Here is a 16,275-nt window from a genome sequence, read left to right on the forward strand (position 1 = left end):
TATGCATTAATCTTTAAAAGTTTATAAAAATATCTGTCAAATGATTCATTGATTTGGCCAATATTCATATTTAATTTTCACTTAGGATATTTATTTTATTTTCATTATTTCTTCTCTTTCAGCTCTTCTTTATGCAACTATTTTTGGAAATGTTACCACAATTTTCCAGCAAATGTATGCCAACACCAACCGATACCATGAGATGCTGAATAATGTGCGGGACTTTCTGAAACTCTATCAGGTCCCCAAAGGCCTTAGTGAACGAGTCATGGATTATATTGTCTCAACATGGTCCATGTCAAAGGGCATTGACACAGAGAAGGTATGGGTTATTATTATTGTTGTTATTTATTTTTCATTTCATTAGGATCTTCAGCTGCCTGTAGCTTTCTCACTCATATATTGCTTGTATAATTGCTTCATAAGTGTTCCTCTGTTTTTCATAAGTAACATATCAATCAACCGTAGTATCTATTGAGGGCTTAGAAGGTGCAAAGCACTCAACCATGAATCATTAATTTGGAAATTGTGGTTTCTAAAAACAACTAATTACTCCATTTCCCTAAAACACTTGTAACCACAGAGTAATTTGCTGCATTCCTCTAAAACTAAGTGCTGCTATCTCTCCTGGTCAATTTTATTCTTGTTTTCTCCTTTCATTTTTTGCCTATTTAAAATTTAGAAAGAAACTTCCTTGCTTATGAACTAAAAAATGTATGTCTTCAATGCTGTCCTCCACTCAAATCTTTCCTGTCTCTCATACATGTTTACAAAACAACTTTTGATTCTTTATTTTCCTCTTTTCCTTACACATATCTAGTGGATATGGAAAGTGGATACCATCTTCCCATTCATCTGACATCTCTAATTTCTTGCTTGTCTCTTCATGAAACCTCTTCTAATTTTTCCCATCTATCTCATGTTAGGGGCAAAGGAGGACTCAAAGATCTCCTTAAAATAAACAAAACCAAATTAAAAAAATAAATTCTCACTTCCTACACCCAGCTGATTCACGTCAAATATGTATGGGGGATGATATGTAGGGCTTGTGCACGAGTTTTAGAGAAAACCAGTGTTGAGCTCTTTTTCTTTGTAAGCATCCGTGGATATGATTATTTTTAGGTACTGAATTTTGATATGATAATCAGATAGTACATTACTTTCCTTGCCGTTTCCCACAAATTTGATTTGTTCTTTTAATCATATGATGTTGACTTGGAGTTTTTCTTTAAGGTGTTCAATAAGCACCTTTCAATGTCAAAGGGAAAGAGCGAATGAGCAAAGTACATGTTCAGCTGGAGGAATTTCACTTAGGTAGTTTTAAGCCAGAGCAGCTATTGTTAAGAGAGGATGGTTGAGGGGATATTTAGGGACTGCATCTGGAAGAGTTGAGGGAAGGAGGCCTTCAAAGGAAGTGCAGGAGAGATCCTTGGGGGTAATTATTCGAGGGATCAAGAAAGAGGGTGAGATTTCTCCCTCTTTCAACATTTTATGAGCTGTGGTATTAATTTTCTAGTTAAATGGCCATTAAAATAGAATGTGTGACCACAGATGGGGAAAGGACAAACTACATTCTGTGGAATTTGATTTATATATGCCTGAGCCAAACAATATATGGTTAGAGGGGAGGTTATACAGAGAAGGAAGAGAACCTTTCACAGGGTACAGTGAGACTCAGTGTTTTAAGTATTAAGTATTAAGATGTTAAATGCATGTTGTCCTTTGAGGTCCACATTCAGTGAAACAGATCAAGAGGCAAAGGTGTACCTTATCAATCACCATCTCAGTCAGAAGCTTTTCTTTTCAGAAAATGCGGTATGGTCAACTGGTAGCTGGCAGAAAACATCAGCAAGATGATGTAATAAGGGCCTTTTATGTTTGAAGAAACTGACTCATAGCCTATGCCACAGATCTGGTACCTGGCAGGTTTTGAGTCCCTGCTACTTTCTGTATTCCCAGATGCTGGGTTAGTTCAGGAAGGAAGCTGACTAGATTCTCACAAGTTTCCCCTCAAGGACCTGCTCACCTGTCTGCTTCATGATATAGTTAGGGTATGGCACTCTGACATGTGCTGTGTCCGGAAATGCACATGCCATGCAGCAGGAAACAATTTCTGACATCCTATTATTTACTTTTTTTTTTTTTTTTAAGATTTTGTTTATTTATTCATGAGAAACACAGAGAGGAGAGAGAAAGAGAGGCAGAGGGAGAAGCAGGCTCCACACAGGGAGCCCAATGTGGGGCTTGATCCTGAGTCTCTGAGATCACACCCTGGGCTGAAGGTGGCGCTAAACCACCCGGGCTGCTCTTTGTTTTTGTTTTTATGTTTGGTTTGCTTGTTCTTCATTTGTGGTCACAGAAAAGTACTTCTGATTAGTAAATATCCACAGAAAGTGGAGTCATAGGAAAAAACGATTGGGAGGTATAGGTAAAATAAAATGCTAGTTCAAATGAAAATATTCTTAAAGAAAAAAGGCAAAATATTAAAGTGGATTAGCTTTTGGATAAGAAAAAATCACAGATGTGCCTCCTAACTGAATGGAGAATACAGAAAGAGTAGTGATTTGTTTTGTTTTTTAAAGATTTTATTTATTTATTTGAGATAGCACGAGAGAGAGATATATATAGAAAGAGCACAAGCAGCGGGGAGGGGCAGAAGGAGAGGGAGAAGCAGTCTCTCCATTGAGCAGGGATCCTGATGCTGGCTGGATGCCAGGAACCTGAGATCCTGACCTGAGTCAAAGACAAAAGATTAACAGACTGAGCCACCCAGGTGCCCCAAAAGAGTAGTTTTTGGCTAAATGGAGAGGCAGAGTTAAATAACTGTGGCAAATACGAAAGGTTTGTTGTGCACATATAAAACATATCTAGAGTTTAATGTGACAGCAACTGTCCATGCCTGCATTGATTTCTTCCAGCCTATTAAGAAAATCCCACCCAGATGTGTGAGAACTAGCTGTAACAGAACTGTAAATATAGGGATATACACCAAAGTCTGGGCCTGCAACGGAGTTATGGGAGATTCTCATGAATTGTGTAGTCAAGAGGCTGAATTTAAAAATGCATTCTTAAAGAAAAGGACTCTGAACTATAGAGAACAAATTGATGGCAACCAGAGGGGAGAGGGTGAGGGTTGGGGGAAATAGGTAATGGAGATTAAGGAGTGCATTTGTGATGAGCACTGGGTACTGTATGGAAGTGTTAAATCACTATATTGTACACCTGAAACTAATATAACACTGTATATTAACTAACTGGAATTTTATTTTTTAAATTAAAAAATTTTTAAAGATTTTTAAAAATTTATTTATTCATGAGACACACAGAGAAAGAGGCAGAGACATAGGTAGAGGGAGAAGCAGGCTCCCCGTGGGGAGCCCGATGAGGGACTCCATCCTAGGACCCAGGATCACAACCTGAGCCAAAGGCAGATGCTCAACCACTGAGCCACACAGGCATCCCCTAACTGGAATTTTAAATAAAAAATTTTAAAAATGCATTCCTAGCACACCATATACTCTACTGAACAAAAAGAAAACAAACATTGTCATTCAACTTTCTGGGTGGTAGAGAAATTCCAAACAGAGCAGAAGAGCCACATGCCTATTAGGCATTCAGTGATTTGACAAACAAAAAGTGTACATAACATGTAACTTTAAAATACGATAGTAAAGTATCAAAGTGTAGACATAAGAATTAGTAGCCAAAGCAAAGAGTGGGAATAAATATCTCAGAACTAGGTTTTACTATAGATAAGAACTGAATGTAAGTTAAAGGACATATCACAAAGAGGGAATTGATATATTATTTAATATAATTATAAAATGAGCTAAAAAATCTCAGAAAATATTTGAGTTTCTCACATGGCCTAACATAAATATCAGATGGACTTAGTTAAATGTAAAAAATAAGAAACCATAAACTACTATAAAGAAAATATGTGCCCATTTTAAAATTTATCTTTGGACATATTAAAGCAATGGAATACATAACAAAGTAACTGATAAATAGATTGGCTAGAAAATAATATTTTTCACACCAAAACCATGAAAATGAAAATGAGAGTATTTGCAACAAATATCACAAGTGAAAGATGAATTACCTTAATATGTAAAGTGATTTTGTAAATGAATAAGAATTAGGATACCCAAGGAAAAAAATGAGCTAAGTCCATAGTTGATTTATATAAATATACAAAAATACAAATTAGTAAAAAACATTCAAAAATGGTATTTTAACTTGTAATAAAAATTGAAACAGCAAGGGACCATTTTTAATATGTCAAATGGACAAAGATAATGCCCACTCTAGCAAAGGCTGTAGTGACCGATGCTATCATATAATTCTGGTTTGTACGTAATTTGGTGTGGTATTTCTTGAAAGCAGGTTGAGATAATACTTTAAACTGGGGGAAAAATAATAATTAAAAAATAAACTGGCTCTATTCTATTTTTTTAATTTCTTTTTTTTAAAAAAAAGATTATATTTATTTATTCATGAGAGACACACAGAGAGAGGCAGAGACACAGGTAGAGGGAGAAGCAGGCTCCATGCAGGGAGCCTGATGTGGGACGCAATCCCAGGACTCCAGGATCATGCCCTGGGCCAAAGGCAGGCGCTAAACTGCTGCGCCATCCAGGGATCCCTGGTTCTATTCTAGAGCCCAGTCCTTCTACCTCTTTGCTTCTCTGTCCATATTCTCTCCTTCAGTGATATCATACAATTTTATGACTTTAAAAATGTATGCTAACACTGCCCAGATATACACATTCATCTTAGACCTGGTCTTGAACTACAGACTCCCCAATCCAGCTGCCTCCTCACATCCAGTGAAGCTGTCCAGAACTGAACTCTTCATTATCTCCCATAAACCTGCTCCATGGACATTCTTCCCTAATGCAGTTAATGGAAACTCTACCCCTCAGGTGCTTAGACAAACCTCTTCACATTAAAACCACCAAATCCTGCTGGCTCCACCTCCAGTTTTCACCACTCCATCGCCATTTCCTGGTCCAAGTCACCATTATGTTCTACCTCGGTAGAACCAAATAACTGCTCTGTCCCTTTATAGTATATTCGCAGCACAGCAGCCTTTGAGCTTATATGGCTTTCATAATAAAGCTTTCTATTTTTCATCTATCTATCATCTATCTATCATCTATCACATTTTCATCTGTACTGCAAGCTTTTTTGATAATAATACAATTGACTGAGCTTGTTAAAATACAAAGGTGGAAAAAAGGAAATGAAAGATTGATGATAGTAATCAAATACATTCTATAATTCACAATCTTTGCAATATGATTGTACTTGAGGATGTAGCTTTAGTAAACAGCATCTGAATTTTAACAGTTATCCCATATTTGATGTCGGAGACCTCTATTTGCCTTTCTATTCCTCAGTAAGCTGAATACTTTATCTTACTATATCTTACTTTATATCCATTTTGTTGATAGTCTCTTTCAGATATTTTATTAATGTTGATTGTTATCAGATTTAACGATGAATATATTCCGAAAAAGATTGAAATGTATGAAGTTAAATGTCTTTGTTCTAATGCTTCTCTTCTCTTGTTAGTTCCGAAGCAGTGAGATTTTTTTCAGTTGCTAATACAATAGAATTTAATGATGCATTGCAGCTAATTAGAGAAGAAACTTCGCCCCAATTACAGACATTTCCTTCTATCATTTCCACATGTTTAGTTTTATAGATTTTTTTTGAATTCAGCTTTATCTCATAAGCAAATTAATCACTGTGATTTAACTCAGTCTTACCTTGCCTTATGTGAATAATGCTTTCTCTAATACAGATTGTGGCATTTAAGTCAGGACTGACGAAGATTGTAGCATTTCTATCAGGAAAGGTTTTCTTAGGCAAGATATTCTATGTGGAATAGTGCTGAGATTAATTTTATTTAGTTGAAAGTATTTTATTGACTACTAATTGCTATAGTTGCTTTAGATTCTTTTCAAATTTAATAACCAAAATCCATCCTCTGGGCTTTGCTACTCATAACATTCTGTGCACTTAAAAGACTGAGAAATGGGTGGAATGAGTGAGGATTTAAAAAGGAAAAAGGAGATTATGGGGAAAAAATAGAAAGGATGATGAAGCTTAAAACCTTATCATTTTGTATTTTTCACTGTCATTTTTTTCCTAACATGTAATTTGAAAAAGATCAGTAGAAAAAAGCTCTTTGGTCTTCATTTCTTGTTTCATGTGTTTTGTAATAAGCATAAAGTATCAGTAAGAAGATGTCATTATATGAAAAGTTCTGGCAGAATTATGCAAAACATTCAGGCAGAAATACGCCTTTAGAATTTAAACAAATTGAGATTTGAATATTTTAAAATCTTAGATTATTTTTTAACCGTATCTATCAAAGAAGTACTCTACTTCTTCTAAATATGGTTGGCAACTTATTTTTTTTCCTACAAGTTAAAGCAACTTCCTTTTAGTCAATTTACTTTTATCTATTTTTTTTTAATTTAGAAAAGCATATCTAAATATTTTTCATTGTATTCCTAAATGTGACATACGGGGATGACATCTTCATACCTGGCATCATTTTCTTTGTTCATTATTTAAATATTTCAAGAGGTTCCTATGTCAATGTACAACTGAACCCAAGAGTGAAGGTAACAGCCTTCCCGGGAAAACTGTACAAATGAAGTATGCTGTGTTAAATAGATCACGTAAATACATACATGTGAACATTGTAAAATGAAATGGAATTAGTCTTTTTAAAATATTTTTGTTTTATTTTTTTATTTTTTTAAATAATAAATTTATTTTTTATTGGTGTTCAATTTATCAAAATACAGAATAACACCCAGTGCTCATCCGTCAAGTGCCCCCCTCAGTGCCCGCCACCCAGTCACCCCCACCCCCTGCCCTCCTCCCCTTTCACCACCCCTAGTTCGTTTCCCAGAGTGGAATTGGTCTTAATATGGACTAGTAGCACTCTTGTCTTTGGATGCAGAGAAGCAATAATCGTTCCAGTCTATGTTAATCAGATCATACGTAAAATATTGTGTTATAAAACTAGCTGGATATTTTTAAAGAAATACTATCAAATGACAGCACACTTACCGGAAAATAACCATGATGGTGTGAAGTTCTGGGAATCTTGTTATATGGTGGATAATGAAAGGAAATATGAACATTTAGCTTGGCTAATTGAAGACTTGGGGAGAGGTATGACAGGTGACTTAAAGTACTTTAAACTTCAGTGATCTAGCTGCTTCATGAGAAAAGTAACTCCTTGCTAGTGAAGGATACAGGCAGAATATAGTACAAAATCAACTTGCACATACTGCCCCTAATTTAGTAATATTAAATATATTACATGATGATTGTCTCTGAATGAAGTACCATTATGTATCATATCTTATTTCAAATTCAGACACATATATTCAAGATATCCTATATAAAAGTTATAGAATAATATTCTATAGTAAGTCAGTAATTATTTTCCCAACAATTTTTATTTTTATTAAAAAAAATTTTTTTAATTCATTAGAGACACACAAAGAGAGGCAGAGACACAGGCAGAAGGCAAAACAGGTTATCTGCAGGGAGCCTGATGCGGGTCTTGATCCCAGGACCCCAGGATCATCACCTGAGCCAAAGGCATATGCTCAACCACTGAGCCACCTGGGTGCCCCCCCTCCAACAATTTTTTTATTAGTACATCTATGTATTGTAGTTTTACAAATGAGACTAATTTTTAAAAAAATTCTTAGAGTCACAGAATACCTGATGGGGCTAAGCTAGACCATGCCCAGAGACAAATGACACATATTTTCTGTGGTTGTTAAGTAACCTGTTTGTTGAACAAAAGAGACTGCGTAGTCTGCCCTTGTAAGGGACTACTCCTCAGCCTGTTTGTAGAAGCATCATGCCCCAAATTCCTGAGAACTCAGAACTTTCTACCTGTCTAGAAATGTGGTAAGGGTACTTAACAATTGTCATGGCCACATGTGTGGCTTATTTGTTACCCACTGCAATAGTGTGAAGCATTCAGAGTCATTATGGACATCTCTCTGTTCTAACTGACCTACAGGCTTTCTCTGAAAATGTAGATTTTATCTGAAACTTCTTTCCATGTGTTGGAAATTAAAATGATATTCAAGGGTTTGAGAGAAACATGGCAAGTAAAGGAGAATTTTCTCTGATAGTTTTTCAGAACATTAAAGTGTATACATAGTTTGTCATGGCTTTTGGCATGGTTAAGAGTGCTCCATGCAAAATTTATATTACTGTTAGCTGATATAATTATTAGTAAACTTTCTGTGGCCAGATAGTAGGCCATATTATTTTGCTCTAGTAAGATAGGGAGACATAGTATGGCTGAAATAAACCCTGAGGGACCCAAACATCTCTCCAGGAATATTAAGTGTATTCTTTTCTTTTCTTTTTTCTGAGAGAGGGAGAAGGGAGAGAGAAAAGAGGGTAGAGAATCTTAAGCAGGCTCCATGCCCAGTGCAGAACCGGACACAGAGCTCGATCTCACAACTCTGAGATCATGGCCTGAGCAAAAATCAAGAGTCAGACGCTTAACTCACTAGGTCACCCAAGCATCTTTTTATATGCCATGTTGAAACTACTTGAGTGCAGTAGGATGGGCCAGCTTGTATTTCATTTTCTTACCAATCTGCCACTAGTCTCTGAGGAAGGGACTAAGAAATCATTTGATATCTATAGTCTAGGAAAGAGAAGATGGACTTGTTTATTTAGGGCAATGGATGACTTTCTCAGTAACATGGCTTTGTATAGACCAGGAAGATTGGGTTTCATTCTTCTGTGTTCACATCTATTGGAGATACAAACATCCATCTTACTTACTTGTCCAGAAGATGAAAAATACTCTTGTAGTATTTTAATAAGAGAACAATAACAAGTGCTAACAAATAATTTAGTCTATGGCGGTTATAATTTATTTCTCCCTTTACCAGTTATAAATTATGAGAACTTGGTCATACCTGGCACCATTTTTAATCTTGATCTTTAATTTTAGTATTTGGTGCATACTGTCATCTTCAAATATAGATGAAAATAGAACCTCAATTGTAGAATAATTTGAATGAATAAAATATTTCTATATACATACTAAACACAAATATATTTTAGACTTAGGGGGAAAATTAAATCATGAATGTTTCCACATGCTGCAGACAGTGTTATAATATGAGTAGGTGTGTGGATCCAACCTGTTATTTTGTTCTGAGCTGCCTCGATTGATTTGTTTTCAAACTCTCACTAGAGTAAATCTGCAGAAATGTCTATTGAAAAACCTATTTTTGAATGAGATCATAGTGTTTCCTACAATTTTTGCAGTTTACTAGACAAAGGTAGAATTATGCAGATGGTTGGATTTTATAAACTGAACTTAAAAAAAAAGATGTTGCCATTCCTGTGATTTCTGTTGTTATTATTTGACTGTACTTGTTACATTTGATTTTTCTTCCAGAGCTCTGTGGCTTTCTATTCCTTAGCCACTTTCCCATCTCTCTTCTGGTTCTTATGATAATGCCTGAAAGATGCCTGTATCTTGACTCATGCTGATTGTTTTTTTAATTTGGGATTCATTTATAGTCTATGAAGTACTGAAAAGCCACTTTTAGCTCCTTTACTAGTCGTGCCAAATAACCATAGGCATCTTTGTCTGGCACAGCAGAAGGCAGCAAGAGGGAGGAGAAAATAAATACATTAAAAGAAAAAGAAAAACTGTTATGTAAGAAAGAGATTCCGCTAGTTGTTCACTGCCAATTGCCTGAAATGCTGCTTCATGCCCTCCTCCTGGGCATGGTCCTGGAGTCAAGGAGAGGAACACATGGCTATGCAATCTGGTGGCTTTCTCTCAGGCTTTGTTTTTATGAGTCTTGACCTGTCTTGAGACTAGACCTTCAGGCATTCTCTTCTTTTGTCACATTAGCGTTTTTTCTGATTTCTTTATTTGTGGAATTTTTGTGAGAAAGTATTCACTTCCCTCATTTCTCCTGGGGTATCTTTGAGATACAGAAGATAGCCATTTAAAAAGGACCTATATTATGGTAGAATTTATAAATGGAGAAATAGCTTATCCTTTAAAATTTACCTCCACCTCCAACAGAAATATGGTTTTGTAGGATATTGTGCAATTGCTATGGAGTGGAAAATAAAGATAGACACAATCCATGCTCTTGTGGTGTTCAGCATCTCAAGGGGGAGGAAAGACTGAAACACCAACAGAGACAACATATGATTCCAAATCATAATGATTCTTAAAATACAACATAGGGAGCTACGCAAGATTTTTAAAAGGGGGGGGGGTGAATCTAATTTAGGTTGGAAGGGTGTGGGTCAAAGAAGAAGCAATAGAATTTGGACATGAAAGCTTGTTAGAAACTGAAACTCTTCACATATCTTATAATAAAACACAAATTACCTATGTGCTCATCATAAAGTTACTGGTTTGAACATGGAAAAGAATAGAAAGGAGAAAAAGCAAAGATCCAGTTAGTCCATTAAGTACTAATAAATTATTAATTAAACAACATTAATTAACTGTACATGGCCTGCACATTCCATTTGCCGTAGAATAATTTCAGCTGATAATTTCAACTGATCATTCACATTGGTAAAAATCTTACTCTAAAGCCAATGACAAAAAAAATAAATAAAGCCAATGACAACACATAAATTGATATGGGATGTACTGACCTCATTAGTACCCTAATCCTGATTAAACTAACCAACATATATCTGTTTAGAACTGGATCTACTGCCTTTGTGGGCAAGTGTCAAAGAATAATACATTCATGACCTGAGAATAGCTTTACTCATTCTGTTATCATCACTTCTGCCAAGGATGAAAAATGTTAGAAGAATATTTTATAACCATCTTGTCTTTCCAAATAAAGTTTCTCTACTCTTCCAACTCCTCATTTTCCTGTGTTTCCAAAATGAATCCCATTAGCATTGATTGGAATTGCATTGTTATAATTTCAGAGTTAAACCAAACAGCAGAGACTATCTGAAAACTTGTACAGGTCAGTCAGGATGAGATATATAGTAAGCTCAGGAGAAGCAATTATAGAGCCTTCAGGAGGCTGAGGAGAAGCAATTATAGAGCCTTCAACTCTGCACTAGAGGTGTTATAGATAATTCCTCTAGTGCAGAGTTGAAGGTTCCACTCCTGGAAGCCAAAGTGAAGATGAATGGATTCCACAGTTTGGGTACAAACTAGAGGGTGATATAGGTGGGGTACGATGGACAAAATGCTAGGCCAATAATAAGGAGACTTGAGTTCTAGTCAGCTAGTCTCCTAGTCTAGTTGTCACATTCCATTTAGATGATCAATCACTTTAACTCACTCAGATTCAGGATATCTATTCTTTCATGATATTTCGATTTTTCAGATTAAAATTTAAACATATATCTGGGAAGTTTTGTGTGAAATATTAGTAGTTTCCTGTTAGCACCCAGGAAGAAAACATAAGGCAGTCTAATTTAAATAGTATAATATTATAACCCTGCATCAAACTTTATCTTGGGACAGTGAATGAGAAATCAATGGGAAGTAGCCTTCTTAGGAGAAACCAGTCACCATTAGCAGAGAAATAACCAAACCCAGCCATCAAGTCACACCTAGAGGTTTCACGTAAGATTCCTCTTGTCTAGGGCACTATTTAAAATGCCAGTACCTCCAAAGAGATTTTCCCTATTTAATCTGTCAGGTAGTACTTGGCTTCAGAGTGTATTGTAAAGCAGTAAAATCAATGGTCACATAATTTTACATATGTTTAATGATTCATATACTTCAATAAATCACAGAGCACAATATGATTAGAAGCAATTCCTTTATTTAGCATTCTCAACACAGTTGAGAACCGTCCTTCCATATGATAAGAAAACAAACAGAAACCAAACCCCAGATCCTCTTTATTGTTAATGGTAACACTTTATTATCATTTTAATTTTCTGTTAAAAAGACTTTGATTTAACAATGGCTTATTAACTTTGTAAAATTGTGTATGGTTAGGGGAAAAAATGGAAAATTTTTTCTAAAAGAAGGTAGAATTGTCTATGCTGAGAGCTGAAGCCTGACAAGAAGTTTCATCAAGAATTCATAAGTATTTAGATAAATATTGATGTATAAGTTGATGTTTGCTTTAAAGACCTATTTCCTGTCCCAATCTCTCTCCTTTTTTTGTACAAGATTTATTTATTTATTTGAGAGTGAGCAAGTGAGTGGGGTGGTGGTGGGGGGCAGAGGGAGACAGAATCTTAAGCAGATTCCCTGTTGAGCATGGAGCCTCACCTGTATCTCAGTCTTATGATCTTGAGATCATGGCCCAGGTGCCCCTGTTTCCTTTTCCAATCTTGAAAAATAAATTTTGATTAAGCCTCTAGATTAAAGACATTGTTCTAGCAGTGCAATAGTGAATGAGACAGTCCTGTCCCAGTGAACTTACATTCTTACTTCTGCTTTCTTTGACCTACTGATACTGTTTTATGGTTACACCAAGAGGTACTTGGCCTCCGGGCCTGGAATACCTGGAAGAATGCAAACCAAGAATCAGAGGTAATGGAATACATATTTAGTCTATGTAATGCAGAGAAAATGTCTGATTCTGATTCCCAGGGTTTTGACTCCAAAGTCAATGTTCTTTGACCCACTCCACTCACCTATTGTGTTCCACATGCTATGCCACACTCTGGAGATGAAGCTCTGAGAAAGACAGGGAGGATTCATGACTTATGAAACTTACAGTTTAGTGGGGGAGACAGAGAAGAACATTAATATTTTCCAGTTCCCTAATAAAGATTTAAACGAAGCGTTAGTGTTCAAGGTAAAAAACATATTGTATTTATTTGTAACTTTGGTTTTTTTCCTTAACATAGAGAAGGATGGTTCTCACCTGCATTGGGAATGGTGAAGTAAATGCATTATTCCTTTTTTTTTAAGTGCACTATTCCTAAACATGCTGTACGCTGTGATGCATTGAAGTCTCTGAGTTTTTATAAGCATATTACAATTATGTGATCTTTGATTGTTACTTTGCAATAATGATAGCCAGATAATAACATGATTATGACAATTCTTGCTTCTGTTTTTATTAATCAGTAAGAGGTATATAATTTTACTAAACTGAATTGGTGTAATTACAATCAGGAACAATGAAACTTAGAATTTTAATGAGCTTATGCCACCTAACTTCGTATGAATATTAGATTAATATTAGAGTTTCCCAATACTTAAATAAATGTTCTTATACTCTTTTTTTAAAAGATTTATTTATTTAGGATATACATAGAGAGAGAGGCAGAGACACAGGAGGAGGGAGAAACAGGCTCCATGCCGGGAGCCCGACGTGGGACTGGATCCTGGGACTGCAGGATCGCGCCCTGGGCCAAAGGCAGGCGCTAAACCACTGAGCCACCCAGGGATTCCCCCCAATGTTCTTATATACTCTTACTGGTGTTGGGGTTGAGAAAAGCTGCTTTCATTTATACAAGCATTTAGTACGCAGCATTTCAAAAATATACACAGATTTTATTTTCTTAAATTCCCTTGAAGAACCTAAATTTTCTTAAGAACTTAATATTTTAGGAGTGCCTAGGTGGTTCAGTTGGTTAGGCATCTGACTGTTGATTTCAGCTCATGATCTCAGGGTTCTGAGATTGAGCCCCAAATTGGACTCCAAGCTCAGTGAGGAGTCTGCTTGAGATACTCTGTCCTTCCCTCCAGATTCTCTCTCTCTCTCAAATAAATAAATAAATCTTTTTAAAAAATTAATATTTTAATGCAAATTTCAGAAGGGCATCAAACTTACTACTTGTGTAAGACAGATATACAACAAAAACATCTGGTTCTATAATCTAAATTTGGTGAATACTAGAGCTAATATTCCTGATACTAAATTTATCTTTAATTGTTTTAAGAAAGTTCTTCAACTGAAATCTTTCTACATGCTCACAGAGAATTTCATTTATTTAGCTTTTTGAGGGTTACTGTTAAAGTTTCAAAAATAAGACAAAAGATTTGAAAGTAAAACAAACAAAAATCCCCAACATTCTAATTTTCTGTCTTCATACTTCATTTTTAAAATAGTTTATAGGAGCTTCAAAAAGTGTTGAGAGAAAAACCCAAATATTGATGTTATGACCTTTACTTTCTAAGTAATAAAACATGTGACGTGAGATTATCATGTAATCTTAGTATACCTCTATTGCCTCTATTGGCAATGGCACATAAGAATGTTAGTGGCAAAATGTGCCTTGGTTCACAGAAGTAAACTTTCCAGTTGACTGAGACTTGTACTTTCCTACAGTCATTTAAGGATCTTGTGAAAAGCCTTTTAAATGTTAGCATTTTCCTTAATATTTATATAAAAATATTACCTATTACATAAGTTAGGACACTATTTTTGTCACAAAGTAACACTATACTGCCTCATGAATTTAGACACGTTTTCTTTTTTTCCTATAATTCCAAATATAACAGAGAAAGACAGTTTAGTCATTATGATATTATGGATAACCTCTTAAAATAGCTATCCCAAATGCAATTTATCCTTATGTTTGTTCATATTTGTATTGACTTTCACACAAAATTATAGGCTTTTCCTAAATTAAAATCAGTATAAAATAAGACAGTGCATTACCCAACATAAACACATACACATGTAGGTAAACGGTTAAACACCATAGAGGTGTCTGGCCACCTGGAGTGTCATTGTTCTGAAGTTGATCATATTGAGCTTTTGGTTTTCCTGGCAGCTGAATTAAAAGAACAATGTTTTTCTCTAATAAAGGAAGCAAACACATTTTTCTAAGGAGTTAAATATTTCTTCCAGCATTGAATCCAAAAAGAACTTTGCATGTGAGACTTTTTGTTTGCAAGCAATAAAGCATATTAGTCAATATAAGGTATCTACAAACTTTTTGTATAAAGAACCAGGTAGTACATCATTTAGACTTTGTGGGCCATATGGTTTTTGTCTCAACTACGTAACTTTGCTATTGTGGTGTGAAAAGAGTGATAGACAATAAGAAGTAAATAAATGAATATTTCTGTGTCCCAGTAAAACCTTGTTTGTGGACACTTTGCATTTCATATATTTTCAAGTGTAATGAAGTACATTTTTCTTTTGATTTTTCCCCCCAATCATTTAAACATGTAAAAGCCATTCTCAGCTTGGTGGCTGTACAAATACAGTTTTTTGGGTCAGATTTGGCCTTCAGGTTATAGTTTGATGACCTCTGCTTAAGATTATTGGATATTTAGTCAGATTGCACCAGATTTCTATCCTATTCAAAACTGCAGCATCTCCACCCCTAAAATTCTTAGGTACCTTCCCTGATTTAGCTTTCTTCACAGAACTTCTCATAACCTGAGGTGTTATATAAATAGTTCTCTTCTTTGTTAAAAAATTAGAATAATTCTTAGAATTATTAGAATAAATATTTCATGCAGGAAGGCAATTTGCCTCGTTCCCCCCCGCCCCCCACTGCTAAGTAATTAGCATCTAGATAGCAATTGGTACATGGTGAGGGCTCAATAAATCTTTATTTTATCAATAGATGTAATTCTGGGGTCATAGGGGCATATCAATTTGGAAAGCATTAGTATATAAAAGATTATCAACACCTAGCTATGATCATTCAAAATGACATTATGGCTAAGAAAGAGAAAAGAGTATAAGATCAAGCTTTGAGAAGGTCCTACAGGTAGATGTCAGGCAGATGAGAAAGGACTAGAAAGAACACTGAGCAGTAGCTGGTGATATCAGATGAAAAGTGGAGATACTTGATTTTATGTAAGCCAAGAGAGAAAATGAACAACTGTTTTGAAGTCTTCTAAAAGGCACATAAAATAAAATGTGAAAAATTCCATTTATATTTTGCAACATGGAGCTTATTGGTGGACTTGATAAAAACAGATTTACTAGAGTAGTGGAGACAGATGCAACATTGGAGTGAGGAGGAGTAATGTGTAATAATTAAGACAGTGTGATTTTGGCATAGGGACAGTCAAATTGACATATGGTAATGGCATAAGATAATGAGCCTACAAATTACCCCAAACATATGGGAAGATTTTAGATGTGTCAGAGACAGGGGAATGTAGATCTGTGGGAAAGGTCAGACCATTCAATAATTATATCATTGGGATTAATGGTTAACCATATGGGAAAAAATTTTAAATTTAATTTTTTCCATCCCACAGCAATCAATTCTGGTCTTCAAAGATTTAAATATTAAAAACTGTCATTTTTTTCACAGAAG

General features: G+C 35.3%; 1 protein-coding gene across 1 annotated transcript in view; it reads left to right on the top strand.

The window, feature by feature from the left end:
* The window catches only part of KCNH5 (potassium voltage-gated channel subfamily H member 5), a 276,403-nt gene that overhangs the window by 173,435 nt on the left and 86,693 nt on the right, over positions 1-16,275 (top strand). Inside the window, exon 8 of the mRNA XM_041759197.1 lies at positions 123-322. Coding sequence (XP_041615131.1) covers positions 123-322 — 200 coding nt within the window. The remainder of the gene's footprint in view (positions 1-122; positions 323-16,275) is intronic.

This window comes from Vulpes lagopus, chromosome 6 (assembly GCF_018345385.1).
Source record: "Vulpes lagopus strain Blue_001 chromosome 6, ASM1834538v1, whole genome shotgun sequence".
Lineage (NCBI taxonomy): Eukaryota > Metazoa > Chordata > Mammalia > Carnivora > Canidae > Vulpes > Vulpes lagopus.